At 43.7% G+C, this 14,880-nt stretch overlaps 1 protein-coding gene across 1 annotated transcript in view; it reads left to right on the top strand.

The window, feature by feature from the left end:
* Ctnnal1 (catenin alpha like 1) overlaps window positions 1–14,880 on the top strand; it is an 87,448-nt gene that overhangs the window by 23,883 nt on the left and 48,685 nt on the right. The window contains exons 3-6 of the mRNA XM_045141889.1: window positions 6,886–7,073; window positions 10,497–10,616; window positions 12,337–12,426; window positions 13,429–13,599. Of these exons, the coding sequence (XP_044997824.1) occupies window positions 6,886–7,073; window positions 10,497–10,616; window positions 12,337–12,426; window positions 13,429–13,599 (569 nt within the window). The remainder of the gene's footprint in view (window positions 1–6,885; window positions 7,074–10,496; window positions 10,617–12,336; window positions 12,427–13,428; window positions 13,600–14,880) is intronic.

Here is a 14,880-nt window from a genome sequence, read left to right as displayed (position 1 = left end):
GGACTAGAGTGAGACCCTACCTTGAAAAACCAAAATTAAATAAATAAATAAATAATAGATGCAGATCCTAAGGAGAGAACCACCCCATCATACCTGGATGAAACTAAGGAAAATTGGTGAAACAAACAAGGGTGCTGTTTTCCTGATGAACCAGATACCAGCACAAAGGGGAAGGAGACCAACACAGAGAAAAATCAGCTCCTACCAAATCAGAGAGCCAGAGCCTCAGAGGCCCCCAACACCTCATCACTGAAGCAGACCAAAAATGAACCCAACATGGCTCAGGGAAATTTTGTGGACGAGGAGGCGGAAAGAATGTCAGAGCCTCATGTTGGGTCATGATATGCAGAGACATTTATCTTATCCATAACTGTGGGCTAACTCCACAATGCACGACCCATTTACATCAACAAGGAGGAATGGGGAGGCGGTAGGACATGGATGAGCCTAATAATAATGGTGCCAAACTGCCTGTATTTGCTGAATATAAAACTAATAAAAAAATAATAAAATGAAAAAAGAAATAGATTATAATAAAAAGTATGTAAAGTGAATCCATTAAAATAAGAGAAAATATACTAAACTTCTGACAAGCATGATTATTTTAATTAAGGGTGAAATTTATCTTTGTACTTCCTGGTAGGCAAGAGAAAAATGTGAGAAACAAAGAGCCATATAATTCTCATTGTTGGCTGAAAGGAAACAAACCAGCTTGTAAGAGAAGAGAGAATTTTTTTCTCCTGGCACCAAATTATCATGTGGGTGCCTATACAATAGAGGTCACATGATCAGGGGACAGTGTGCAGAAAGTGTAGCTGCTCTTCATGTGAGTATTTTCTAGTTCAGCCCTTTCTAAAAGCAAGAGGAAGGGATTTTTTAAAAACTTTTTTTAAATATCATTTTTTATTTTTATTTACTTATTTGATAGAGAAAGAGGGAGGGAGGTAAGAGAGAGAATGGGTGCACCAGGACCTCTAGCCACTGCAAACGAACTCCAGACACATGCACCCCCTTGTGCGTCTGGCTAATGTGGGTCCTGGGGAATTGAACCTGGGTCCTTTGGTTTTGCAGGCAAACGCCTTAATTGCTAAGCCATCCCTCCAGCCCTTTTCTTTAAACTTTTTAAAAATTTTGACTTATTTTATGTTTGAGGGAGAGAGAATGTGTGCACCAAGGTCTTCAGCCACTGCAAACTAACTCCAGATACATGTGCCACCTTGTAGATTGGTTTATGTGGGCCCTGGGGGAATTGAACGTGGGTCCTTTGGCTTTGTAGGCAAGTGCCTTAACTGCTAAGGCATCCCTTCAGAGGAGGGGACTTTTTTTGTTTTGTTTTTCGAGGTATGGTCTCACTCTGGTCCAGGCTGACCTGGAATTCACTATGTAGTCTCAGGGTGGCCTTGAACTCACAGCAATCCTCCTACTCTGCCTCCCAAGTACTGGGATTAAAGGTGTGCGCCACCACTCCTGGGTAGAGGAGGGCATTTTTTTGTTTGTTTGTTTTTTTGAGGTAGGGTCTCACTGTAGCCCAAGCTGACCTGGAATTCACTATGGTGTCTCAGGGTGGCCTTGAACTCAAGGCAATCCTCCTACCTCTGCCTCCTGAGAGTTGGGATTAAAGGCATGCGCCACCATGCCCAGATTGAGGAGGGCATTTTTAATGAAAGGACAGCATGAGTCCTGTGCTGTGTTAGCTTAGTAGTATGCCAGTATGTTCTGTGCAGGTGGGAGAGGGACAGGGAGGCTGGCAAGCTCCAGCACTGCGTAGTTCTCTGGGGTCTTGTGAGCCCAGGTCTCTGCCTTGAGGTCTCACCAGGCCCAGTGTCATCTCTTCTTGTTCAGGTTCAAGTGCTCCTTTGCTCCAAGAGAACTTCCTCCTGTGGTCACTCCGGGAAGAGACTAGGTACCATGCACCTCCTGAAGTTTTCTAACTGTGATACCCATCCGTCCACACATGTACATATTATTTAAGATTTAACGTAAAGCACCCTAAAATGTTCCTGGCATAGCTCCTGTTCGCTCTCTTTTCCTCTGACATTTAGCATTCCTACAAGGGGATGAATGCAATATAGTGGTAAGAGAAATGAAGATTCAGGGTTAACTGCCTCTGTCTCAGCCTTACCTCCTCTACTTGGTAGCAGAGAGACATTGGACAAGCCCTGCTCCCGTTGATAAAACGGAGCTATCAGTGTGTTTTGAGGTATCTTGATATAACACAGGCATGCATTTAATACATAGGAAGTGTTCAACAAATACTAGTCTCATAACTATTGCTTTTTATTTTCTTTTTACTCAACTCTTGCATTGCATTTACTTTTCACTTGGCTACCAGACAAGATTTATATCTTTTCATGGAAGTTCAATAATCATTTTTGTTTGAGTGCCTTTGGGTTTTCTCTTTACGGCACAGTAGTAGCTAGCTGCTTATTATAAATGGTGGGCTGGAGAGATGGCTTAGTGGTTATGATGCTTTTTTTGGAAAGCCTAAGGATGCAGGTTCGATTCCCCGCTACTCACTCAAGCCAGACGCACCAGGTGGCGCAAGTGTCTGGAGTTGGTTTGCAGTGGCTGGAGGCCCTGGTGCACCAGTTTCACTCGGAACAGCTCTGGGACAGCTGGGAGCATTTGACCGTGCTGCTGGGGCTGACCACTAAGTGCTGCTGGCCCCTGCTTCCTTGCATCACCATCTGCACAGGCGCCTGCAGCATTGGTGGGGGGTCAAGAGTTACAGGAAAAAAAAAAAAAATGAACATTTTCCAGAGGAAACATTTTATTTTTTCAGCTACTGCTGACCAAATGCAAACTGATACATTTCTTCCTGCTGCCGCCGCCTTCTGTGCGCATGAAGGTTTAGTTCCAAGCACTTTTGTTCTTTGTATATTTTGCCATCAAAACTTTGTAATATAAAACTTCGTCTTGCTTTGTCAGAGATTAACCTCAAGCTAGCTGGATAAAATCGCAAACTTTTATCCCTCACGGTTTCTGAGGGTCAGGACTCAGGAAGCGGCTTCTCCGGGTGGGGCCGGGACAGTGCATCTGAGGAGGTCGCATCGGCGTCAGCTGAGCCTCCGTTATCTGGAGGCCTCACTGCCTGCAGGACCTGCTTGCGAGCTGCCTCGCGGCGTTGGCAGGCTTCGCTTCCTCGCTGGCTGGTCTTCACCGTGTGCGTCTCTTTGAAGTAAGGGCTGCCTGTGACCTGGCAGCTGGCTTTTCCCAGAAAGAGACAAGATGATTGCCTTGAGTTTTGAGAGTCTGATTTCAAAAGCAACATACCCTCATTTCTGCCACAGCAATCTTCTTTTTAAAGCTTTCATTGACGACTTCTATACATCTAGACAATATTTCGCGATCATAATCCTTTCCCACCACCCTCCTAGCTCCCCTTCCCCTATCTCCCTCCCTCTCCACTGAGTCTCCTCTTCTTTATAATTGCTCCCTCTTCAGTTTTGATGCCATGGTTTTTTCCTCTCCTTCTGTGCAGGTCTTGTGTCGGTAGGGCCAGGCCGTGAGTGCCATGGCCTCCTTGTGTCTAGAAGACAACATTGCAGAGCACTCCTCCCCTTCCTTTGGCTTTGCATTCTTTCTGCCACCTCTTCCTCAGTGGTCCCCAAGCCGTGGAGTGTGAGACAGAGAGGTTGTAGAGCTGAACACTCCACTGTTACTTCTCATCACTTTGATGAGTTTTGGGTCACCTCAGTGTTCACTGCCATATGAAGAGAAGCTTCTCTAACCAAAAGGAAGAAGAGTGTAATATACGGGGCATTGGGGCTGGCGAGATGGCTCAGTGGTTAAAACGCTTGCCTGCAAAGCCTAACAACCTAGGTTCAATTCCCCAGTACCCATGTAAATCCAGGTGCAGAAAGTGGCACGTGCATCTGAAGTTTGTTTGCAGTGGTGAAAGGGTGGACATACTATATCCATTTAGCCAAATAAAAGTAGTGGTTTCCAGCCCTAGGGCTATGACCGCCCCAGCCACAGGCTTCTGAGTAGGTTTTCAGTACCAGGTATGAATTCCCTCTTGGGGAGCAAGTGTCATATCCCAGGACAGACATGCCATCATTGCACCAGTTGGCACATTTGGCCTGGTTGGCCAGCCATAGAGCTTGGATATGCTGCTGGCTAAGACCATTGATGACCTTTATTTAGGCAGCATAGCTCTTTCCAACATCATGACAGCTAGTCAACAGGAAGGAGGCTTTCAGCTCAGCTCCTGCTTGATTTCTTAGTGTCCTACAGCCCAAATATATGGTGTCTTCAACATTAGGGGCTTGTCATCTAGTTCTGGTGGACAACTAAGAGCCATGGCAATAGCCTGTAATATTTTGGAGTCATTGGTCATCTCACCAGCAACTCATTTGTCATATCAATCTTTTTTTTTTTTTAAGCCAGTCTTTAAAAAAAGACTTTTATTTTTATTTATTTAATTGCAAGCAGGGAGAGAGAGAGAGAGAGATAGAAGAGAGACAGAGAGTGAATCCACCAGGGCCTCTAGCTACTGCAAAGGAACTCCAGATGTGTGTACCTCTTTGTACATCTGGCTTTCCGTGGGTACTGGGGAACTGACAGAACCTTAACCTCTGAGCCATCTCTCCAGCCCATATCTTTATATGCCTTGAGCAGAGCAACAAGGCTGGGAATACCAGTAGGTGGAGCTCTTTGGGAGACATTTTGGAGCCTATGTAACAGATGGTTTTGGTTTGTTTGTTTTCAGGTAGGGTCTCTAGTTCAGTCTGACCTGCAGTTTACTCTGTAGTCCCAGTGATCTTTTCACCTTAGCCTCTCCAGTGCTGGGATTGAAGGCATGGACCACCATGACTGGTCTGTCACAGAGACTTTTAAAACTCTATTTTAAAAACCATTTTACTGATGACTTCTATAAATATAGACAGTATACCACTTCTTCCTTTTCTGAGGCAGGGTCTCACTCTAGCCGAGGTTGACCTGGACCTTACTCTGTAGCTCAGGCTAGCCTTGCATTCACAGTGATCCTTCTACCTCTGCCTCCCAAGTGCTGGGGTTAAGGGTGTGGGCCCCATGCCTTCATAATTTTGAAGCCATTTTTTCATGCTTGCTCTTCTTATCACTAGGTAGATACTAATTTTATATTTTATTTCCTCAGTATTTCTCAAATGGCTTTCTTCCTAATATTCCTATGGCTTCCATCCTTGAAATCTTTATTACCCCTCACCCACATTAAAACATGTGCCTGGCTTTAAGCCTGCTTTTTCCATTCAGTTTTAAATGCTCCCACCTGACTTCTCATTCTTTTTTTTTTTTTTTTTTTTTTGTAGGGTCTCACTCTAGCCCAGGCTGAGCTGGAATTCACTCTGTATTCTCAGGGTGGCCTCGAACTCACAGCAATCCTCCTACCTCTGCCTCTCAAGTGCTGAGATTAAAGGCGTGTGCCACCACGGCCGGCTGACTGCTCATTCTTAATACTGACCTTTCTTGTTTCATACCCTATATGGCCTGTCCATTAAGATTCACTACGTAATCAGATTATTAGCCTAATGGCCAAGAAATTATTCTGTATGTAAGATAACAGTGGCAATAGAGCTTCTGAGAGAAAGATCAATCATTTGACACACACATTTATCTAGGACTTAAAACTTGAAAACTGAATTTTTTTTTTCCCCTGAGGTACGGTCTCGCTATAGCGCAGGCTGACCTGGAATTCACTATGGAGTCTCAGGGTGGCTTCGAACTCAAGGCAATCCCCCTACCTCTGCCTCCTGAGTGCTGGGATTAAAGGTGTGCACCACCAAGCCCAGCCTGAATGGTTATTTTTTAAATCTTGCTGTTACCTCGTAGAGTTTTGGAGAATATTATAGCCTGGGTTCATCTTTGAGGAAAACACATGTTTTCTTTGTTTTTTGGTGAATAATTGATTTATAAAAAACCAGAACATTTGATAGGAGTGGAGGCGATAATTTTCTTTTCTAGAGGATTGTGTTTGTGTTAGAGTGGTCTTACCATAAGAAGTGCAAGGTTCAGCCAGGGCTTGGGCTCTCGGGGTGAGGCCTCTGTCATGTTTACTTTCCTCAGCCTCAAGTCAGGCTGGTTAACACGTAGACTTGCTTATTGCCCACCTGTAACCCTTTCCAGACCTCCTCCGTCACGGAAGATGTCACATGCTGGGCCCAAGGCCTTGTCTTTCTGTTCTCCTTCCAAACTCAAGCTCCTTCAGGCTGTGGTGACCAACCTCTGGCCTACCTCAGCCCCACCACCTGTGGACTCGCTGCTCATTGCTGTGGACTTAAGTTGTTTTGGCACCTGTGTGTGGAGAACGTGTGGTGTGTAATGTGATGTGTGTAGGGTGTGCGTGCGTGTGCACCTGCGTGCTTACGTGAGGGGGCCAGAGGAGCAAGTCAGCTCATCCAACTGTTCCCTTGACGTGGAGTCTCTCACTCAACCCAGAGCTGCTGGCTTTTTTGTTTGTTTGTTTGTTGTGGCCAGCAGGCCTGAGCTATTCTCCTTTTTTTAAAAAAAATTTTAATGTTTTATTTTAATTTATTAGAGAGAGAAAGAATGAATGCTCTAGGGCCTCCATCCACTGCAAATGAACTCCAGATGTGTGGGCCTCCTTGTGCATCTGGCTTACGTGGGTCCTGGGGAATCCAACCTGGGTCCTTTGGCTTTGCAGGCAAGCACCTTAACCACTAAGCCATCTCTCCAGACCCCTCAGCTATTCTTGGTCTTCACCCCCCCACTCAGGACTGGGGATGCAGATGTCCATAGCTGTTTACATGAGTACATGGGAATCAAACTCAGGCCGTGTCAGGCCCTCATGCCTGCACAGCAAGCATGCTATATTCGGGATCAGAAAAAAAGCCAGTGTTTTTACTGTGTCCTGTTCCCAACGATCCTTTCCCTCTTTCTTGTTAGGAGAAACAATCGCAGCCCTGACAGATGTAACCGACCTGAGTCATGCAGAACCTCACAACCAGATCACAGTGTTTACGGACAAAACAGGAGTCATAAAGGCCGCTCGACTGCTTCTCTCTTCAGTCACAAAAGTGCTGCTGCTGGCAGACCGAGTAGTCATTAAACAGATAATCACATCAAGAAATAAGGTACTCACTGTTCTTGTGCTGCTATACTTTTGTTTCTCATTGTGGTTCAAAATTGTATATATTTGCAGGGAGGGAGGTGAGTTCCAGATAATTTGGCAATGCTTGTCAAGTGTAATTGTTTATAATGTTCATTTCTATAGTTTAAAAGTAGGGTTTCTTCTATACTTCTTGTTCCCAAGTTATTGGATCTAAGTTTATCTTAATTAATTAATTTATTTATTAAAAAGAGCACTGCAAGGGAGCAGTGGGTAGGGCCATAGCCCGATTGCTGACTACATCTGGGCCTAAACTTTTAACTGCAAAGAACGTTTCTCTTCAGAAAATCATTACTTGGAGTGTACTGCCAAAATTGAGCACCATGATAACAGATGCAGCAGAAATCGAGTTGATAAAGATACTGAATTTTCAGTACTTTTGCATTCCATGTCAGAGAGTAGCAATTTATAAGCTAAAGACAAATCATCTGAAAATATCATTTTCCACAGTTACAAAATTTCCATGCCCCGAGTCCCTAAATATTTCTGAAAAACCGCAAAACCTAAAGAATGACTTTATGGGCCTGGAGAAATGGCTTAGCAGTTAAGGCGCTTGCCTGCAAAGCCAAAGGACCTCAGTTCGATTCCCCAGAACCTAGATGCACAAGGTGGTACATGCATCCGGTGTTCGTTTGCAGTGGCTAGAAGCCCTGGCGCGCCCATTCTGTCTCTCTCTCACTCACTCCGCCTCTTTCCCTCTCTCAAATAAATAAATAAATAAATAATAAAATTTAAAAAAAAAAAAAGAATGACTTTACATTCTTCCCATCCCAGACTTGTGCAGTCTCTTTGCTAAGTGCTCGTCATGCTCCTTGGTCCTCTGGGAGCCCAGGGCACCATGATAATGACCACCTAGGCAAGGAGGCAGACAAGCGCATCAGCTAGTGAAGGGCTCGAGCGCAGAACCCCCAGATGGATGCCGAGTGGACCAAACAGCACAAACCTGAAGAGAAGTAGAAACTGGAGAGGTCAGACCAGCAGTACCAGAGGCTGTGCTCAGTGTGGAAATCTGCTTATCTGTACGGCCGCCTGCGCTTCCTGAGCCACCGGAGAAGGTTGGCACACCAAATAGTCATCGGATCCTCACGAAACATAAGCAAACACAGGATATCTGTGTTTTTATAACCTATCTCAGTCTGACTAAAATCCAGTTGTTATTTTAGAAAAAAGTACTGGAAACTATTTTTCACATCTATTCACGTTTATTTCATATGTCAAGAAAATGGAGCCTTCTCTGTTGACTGTTGCAGATTCATGCTCTATTCATTCCTCGCTGCCTGAAGCTTTTTGGTAATTAATTTATTCAGCAGAGGCAATCCTTCCTGATCGATATGGTGTTTTGCTCTGAAATCCTAATTCCTCCTTCCCACTCTTCACTCTGTAGATGACCTTCCTTCTACTTTTCTTAGAGTGCAGATTAAATGTGGTTACATTTGCTTCCTCCCATTCTGATTCAGTAACCTGGACAGCTTTTGTATGTACTTTTGTTTTGAGACAAACCCAACAAACTGGCCTTTTAAAAAATTATTTTTATTTATTTCAGAGAGAGAAAGAGGCAGAAAGAAAAAGAGAGGGAATGAATGGGCACACCAGGGCCTCTAGCTACTGTAAAAAAAAACTCCAGTTGCATGTGCCACCTTTTGCATCTGGCTTACATGGGGCCTGGGGAATCGGACCTGGGTCCATAGGCTTTGCTGGCAGGCATCTTAATCACTAAACCAGCTCTTCAGCCCACATACTGGCCTTTTTTTAAATGAGGGAGAGCAAGTGTGTGTGTGTGTGTGTGTGAGAGAGAGAGAGAGAGAGAGAGAGAGAGAAAGAGAGAGAGAGAGAGAGAGAGAGAGAGAGAGAGGAGTAAGAGTTGGTGCCATTGTAATCAAACTCCAAATGTGTGTGTCACTTTGTGTGTCTGGTTTATGTGAGATCTGGGGAGTTGAACATGGATCCTTAGGCTTCACAGGCAAGTGCCTTGACCACTAAGCCATCTCTCCAGCCCCGTATGTACTTTTTTTTTTCTTGGTGTTTTTCAAGGTAGGGTCTTACTCTAGCTCAAGCTGACCTGGAAATCACTCTGTTGTCTCAGGGGGGGCCTCGAGTGCTGGGATTAAAGGTGTGTGCCACCACGCCCAGCTTTTTTTTTTTTTTTAATTCCTTACTGCTTTTCTTAGTTCTCTGAAGATTGAATGAGTATGTTGTTATAAAAAAAAAAAACTAAAAACAAAAAAAAACCTAAGGCTGGACACTTTATAAAGAAGAGGTTTATTTCGCTTATGCTTTTGGTGGCTCATGTTCCAAGTTCAGCCGTGGTGGGAGGACATGGGAGAGACATCATCCCATGCACAGGTCAGGCTGGAAGATGGAGAACGTGAAAGGCCCGGTCTTGTTTGGCTCTTGCTGTTCCACTTGGGCTGGTATGGAGCTTGTGATCCTCCTGCCTCAGTCATCATGTCCATCTGGTCTTGAAAAAAATTTTTTTGTGGGGGGGAATCTGGCTTTGAACTCAGGGTAATCCTCCTGACTCTGCCTCCTGAGAAAGAATACTTTTCCTTTTATGAAGCTTTCCATTTGACTTCTTTAACTGGGCTCGTTAGAGATATGAGCCCCCACCCCTGTCTCAATCTTGTCATTTTATAAAACCAATTCTCAAGGGGTCTGGCGTAGGCAACACTTATCACTTCTTTTTTTAAAAAAAATTATTTATTTTATTTGAATGGGAGGGAGGGAGAGAATGGGTGCACCAGGGCCTTCAGTTCGCTGCAAATGAACACCATATGCATGTGCCACCTTGTGCATCTGGCTTATGGGAAATCGAAGTCGGGTCCTTTGGCTTTGCAAGCAAGTGCCTTAACCACTAAACCATCTCTCCGCCCAACATTTATCACTTCTGAAGGCAGTGCCTCCAGTAACTTAACTACCCTTGAGGAGGCCCCACCTCTTAAAGGTCGTATCACTTGATATGTGGGGACCAGGTGTGTAGCCCAGGAATCTGTGGGAACCTGCTTAAACTATATTCAACCTTAGCAGTGACAGTAGTCCATCCTGTTCATTCTTGGTTTCAGGCTTGGTTGCATAAATGATATCTTCTTTTGCATATTTAGTCATTTAAAAAAATTTCTACCTCCTTTTAATTTTCAACTAATCCCAGTTCTCTTCAACCCAGAATCCAAACATTTTCTAAGAAATGATTCTAACTTTTGCAGTGGTTGTGCTTCTTGGACACAGTCCCTTCTCTGTCTTCTTTGGTGTTTCCTTCTCAGCTTTCCCCTAGGATTTAGTTTCTCCTTAGCTTTGGAAGACTCCCTCTCTTCCAGGCTGATCACCATATAATAAAAAGTATTTGTCTCTTCCAGGCTGATCACCCTATGACAAAATCCATTCTGTTTTGCAGGTTCTTGCCACTATGGAAAGGCTCGAGAAAGTGAATAGCTTTCAAGAGTTTGTCCAAATATTCAGCCAGTTTGGGAATGAGATGGTGGAATTTGCACATCTAACTGGAGATAGACAAAATGTATGTATTACCACATTTTAAAGTCTTCAGATAAATGCACATCTTTTTTGTTTTGTTTCTTTGTTTGAGGGAGGGTCTTACTGTAGCCCAGGCTGACTTGGAATTCACTATGTAGTCTCAGGGTAGCCTTGAACTTACGGTGATCCTCCTTCCTCTGCCTCCCAAGTGCTGGGATTAAAGGCATGCACCACCGTGCTCGGCTCACACCTTTTCTTTTGATGGAAGTGTGATACTACCTTCACTTGAGTTAACATCTTTTCTTACTGAATCCATTAACTTGGTCTTGAAAGCCTTTTATAAAATGATCCAGGCACAGCTAGTAGATTGATAGTCTTTTTTGCACACCCATAGCAGTTAATTATGTTCCCACTGGGAGCAGTCATCCCTGTGTGGGAGGCCAGCATGAGAACTTTCTCTTTCCTGAAGCTTGCCACTTGCCTCCTGTAATTGGACCCAACTAAACATACTGAGTCATCATGTGTATTCTTAGAGAATTTTCTTTCACATTTCTGTTTTTCTTCCCTTATTAGATTAACACTGATGGCCCATGACCTTATTTTATTTGCATTGACTATATTATGTTTTGGTTGCTTATTATACATGATTCCATTTAATTCTCAAAACACCCTTATGAAGGAAGTATTGCTTTAACTGTTTCACACATGAGGCAGCTGTGCCTGAAGTGATGGTAAACTTTCCCAAAGTTTTCTTAAATTCTACAAGCAGATTAAATGTGGTTACATTTGCTTCTAAAGCCTTAGTTCTCAAATTTCGAAGTTCTTTATGGATCTATTGACTTGCTGTTCAGACCAATAGGGAGGTAGAAGTGAAGGGAGGTAGAAGACCACAGCATGTCCAGAGCAGGGTTTGCCTGGTGGGCATTTGCTTACGACTCTGTCTTTGAAAGCCAGGTCTAATGCTTTCTTCCATAACATGATCAGAATATGCTGAAAACAACTATCTGTCAGCTTGTTTCATTTTACCCAACAGACCCTCACCACATAAGGACTCCAAACTGGAGTGTTCTAGGTATTTGGAGCACACTAGTGAATAAAAGAGACCAAGGCCCTGGCTTTTAAGGTACTCCAGTATTAGAGGGCTGGGAGAAGACAGAATAAAACTGAGACATTGACTACTGGTAACCAAAACCTCGAAGAGTGAAACTGCCTGAAGGGTAGGACTGCATTGAGACCTGAAAATTGACAGTTTACAGATCTTTCTCCTCAGTTCTTTTCTTCACTTAACAGTCTTACTGAATTTTTTTAGTTTTGTGATGGCTGAGTAAATAGTTTAAAAATAAACAACAACAAAGAACAAGTTGCTGGGCTAGAGAAAAATGACTTAGTTGTTAAGGGGCTTGCCAGCAAAGCCAAAGGACCCAGGTTTGGTTCCCCAGTATCCCTGTAAAGCTGGATGTACAAGGTAGTGCATGCATCAGGAGACCATTTACAGTAGCTGGAGGCCCTAGCCGGACCATTCTCTCTCTCCCTTTCTCTCTTCCTTTTTCTGCTGGACATGGTGGTTCATGCCTTAATCCCAGCACTCAGGAGACTGAGGTAGGAGGATCACCGTGAGTTTGATGCCAGCCTCAGACTACATAGTGAATTCCAGGTCAGCCTGGGCCAGAGTGAGACCCGACCTCGAAAAAAAACAAACAAACAAACAAACCAGAGTTGCTTATATGATCTTAGACTACATGGTGCTTTTCCTTTATTTGTAGGATTTGAAAGATGAAAAGAAAAAGGCAAGAATGGCGGCAGCGAGGGCAGTTCTCGAGAAAGGCACGATGATGCTTCTCACAGCTTCCAAGGTAACGGGTTTCTTTCTCCTCATGCTGTAAACTAATGATGAGAACACCCAGATAAATGCGTCATTTTTAAAGAGATGAGAGTGGCACCTTAGAACCCAGGCCCAAGTAGTCAGGTCTCAGTCATCATTAGCAATCCTTGCCCAGCTCCAGACACTGGTGCATCTACGAGTCCGCTTTGATTCAGCCGCCTAGCAGAAGGGGGTGGGCTGGGGGCTGTGAATCAAGGCCTGTCAGGCACAATACATCATGCCCAGCAGCGGCTGCCAGTTCCCCGGGGAGATGGTGCATGTGTTCCAGAAAAGGCTGGGCAAGTTAGGATTGGCCAAATAACAGTGGGGGCTGTGCATCAGAATCAGCCTTTTTTTTTTTTTTTCATGAAATTCATACCTTTGACTTCTTTTTCTACTTTTATAAAATAATGAGTGGAGAACTTGTATCTCCAAGCAGCAATTGGCCAACAAATTGGTCTAAATCAGCTAGTCTCATAGGCTCTGGTTCAGGATCGCCTTTTCTTCTGAAAGATCTACTTCTGCGCCAGGACAGTGAAGGCCAAGACCAGATAGAGCGCTCCCTCATCTTCAGCCCTCTGAGGGGGTTTTCATTTATATCATTGTTTCAAAAGTCAAAGATGCAGCTGCAGTCCCACACCATCTTTGTCACCTCTCTTCATCCCTTTTTACTTCTTGCATGTGTAAGGCAGCACTTAAACTAGTTTTGGTTGGGATAAAGCAGTAGGGTTCCCTGACCTATGAAAATTGAGGTAGACTTATTGTTGAAGTATAAAGATACAGCCTTGCTCTCTGCGTTTTTCACTTAACCTTGCTATCGCTTTTTACTCATCCTGCTTCCACTTTAGTGAGGAGAGGCAGCTGGGGGAGCCAGGGACCCAGGAGATTTGGGTAAAGAACCATTTTTATTAGCATGGCATGTTCTCGTAAGATTTTATATGTTATGAGAAGAATTATAATTAAAATAAAAAAAAACAACTGCACTGTTTTGAAGACATGTCTCAGGCATCCCAACTGTGAATCCGCCCATAAAAACAAAGAAGGAGTGTTTGAGCGCATGAAAGAGGCACTGGATAAGGTCATTGAGATTGTGACTGACTGTAAACCCAGTGGAGACACGGATACTGCATCTGCCAGTATTTTTACAGGAATCAAAGAGTTGAAGGTAAGAAGAAAGTATATATTTCAATTCTTTTTCTTTCCCCTTAAGGGAACGTCATTGTAGATAGTGTCCATATCTTATGTAATAAATTAGATTACTTCTTCAAAACAAAAAGGCAGATCTCTCTCTTTAAGGCAATGTCACTGAACAAATCTGTTCAGAAAAATTTGCCTCTGTGTTCTGTTTACAGAGTACGCTGTTTTTGCATATCATAGTAGCTCCATTGAGCTGGGTGATGTAATCATATTCATACATGTTTTCAAGCAGATCATTTCTTCTTGAATCCCTACTGTTCCTCGTGTGATGGGATTGTCACTTTGTGACTGTAGTAATAGTAACAACAGTAGCAATAATTAAAATTTTAAAATAACTCTAACACTTAAAAACAATTTTCTTTATCTATCAGGGGTGGGGGCAGATAGAGAGAATGGGCATGGTCTCTAGCCACTACAAATGAACTCCAGACACATGTGCCATCTTGTGCATGTGACTTACATGGATACTGGGGAATCAAACCAGGGTCCTTAGGTTTTGCAGGCAAGCACCTGAACCACTGAGTCACCTCTCCAGCCCAATTCAAACATTTTTTAATACCTTTTTAAATTCACAACATTCTCTCCACAACCTCTTCCACAATGGACCCTGAGCCTCGGAGAGCATGATAGAGATGTTTCAATGCTGAACACTCCTCCATCACTTCTTCTCAGCACTGTGATGACTTTTGGGTTATCCCAGTGGTTGCCATCATCTGAAAAGAGAAGCTTCTGTAATGAAAAGTGAGAGTAGCATTAATATATGGGTATGAACATTAATAAAAGTGCTTACAGGGCAGTTTGGTGAGCATAATATATGCATTTAGCCAGATAAGAGTGGGTGTTACACTCCTAAGGACTCATGACTTCCTCCCCATCATAGGCTTTTGATTAGGTTTTCATTATCAGGCATGTATTCCCTCCCTTGGGCCAGGCCTCCAGTACAGTTAGAGAGCCATTGGTTTCTGCCATAACAGACATGCCACTATAGCACCTGTTTGCTCATTTAGCTTGGCTGGCCAAAGTTAAGGCTTGTAGTGCGCACTCTTTTCACTACTGATGACTTCTGTATTTCATAAGGCTGCATGCAGCTTAGCTTTTACCAGCTTTTGGTCAGCTGGTCTACACGGAAGAGGTTTTCAGCTCAGCTCCAGCTTGATTTTTCAGTGTCCTTGTAGCCCAAGCATGAGGAATCTTCAGCAGTAGGGTCTTACTATCTATTTCTCATGGGAAACCAAGAGCCTTGGCAATG

Source organism: Jaculus jaculus, chromosome 1 (genome assembly GCF_020740685.1).
Source record: "Jaculus jaculus isolate mJacJac1 chromosome 1, mJacJac1.mat.Y.cur, whole genome shotgun sequence".
Lineage (NCBI taxonomy): Eukaryota > Metazoa > Chordata > Mammalia > Rodentia > Dipodidae > Jaculus > Jaculus jaculus.
Note: the sequence above shows the minus strand (reverse complement) of the source record. Positions and strands in the feature narration are given on the sequence as shown.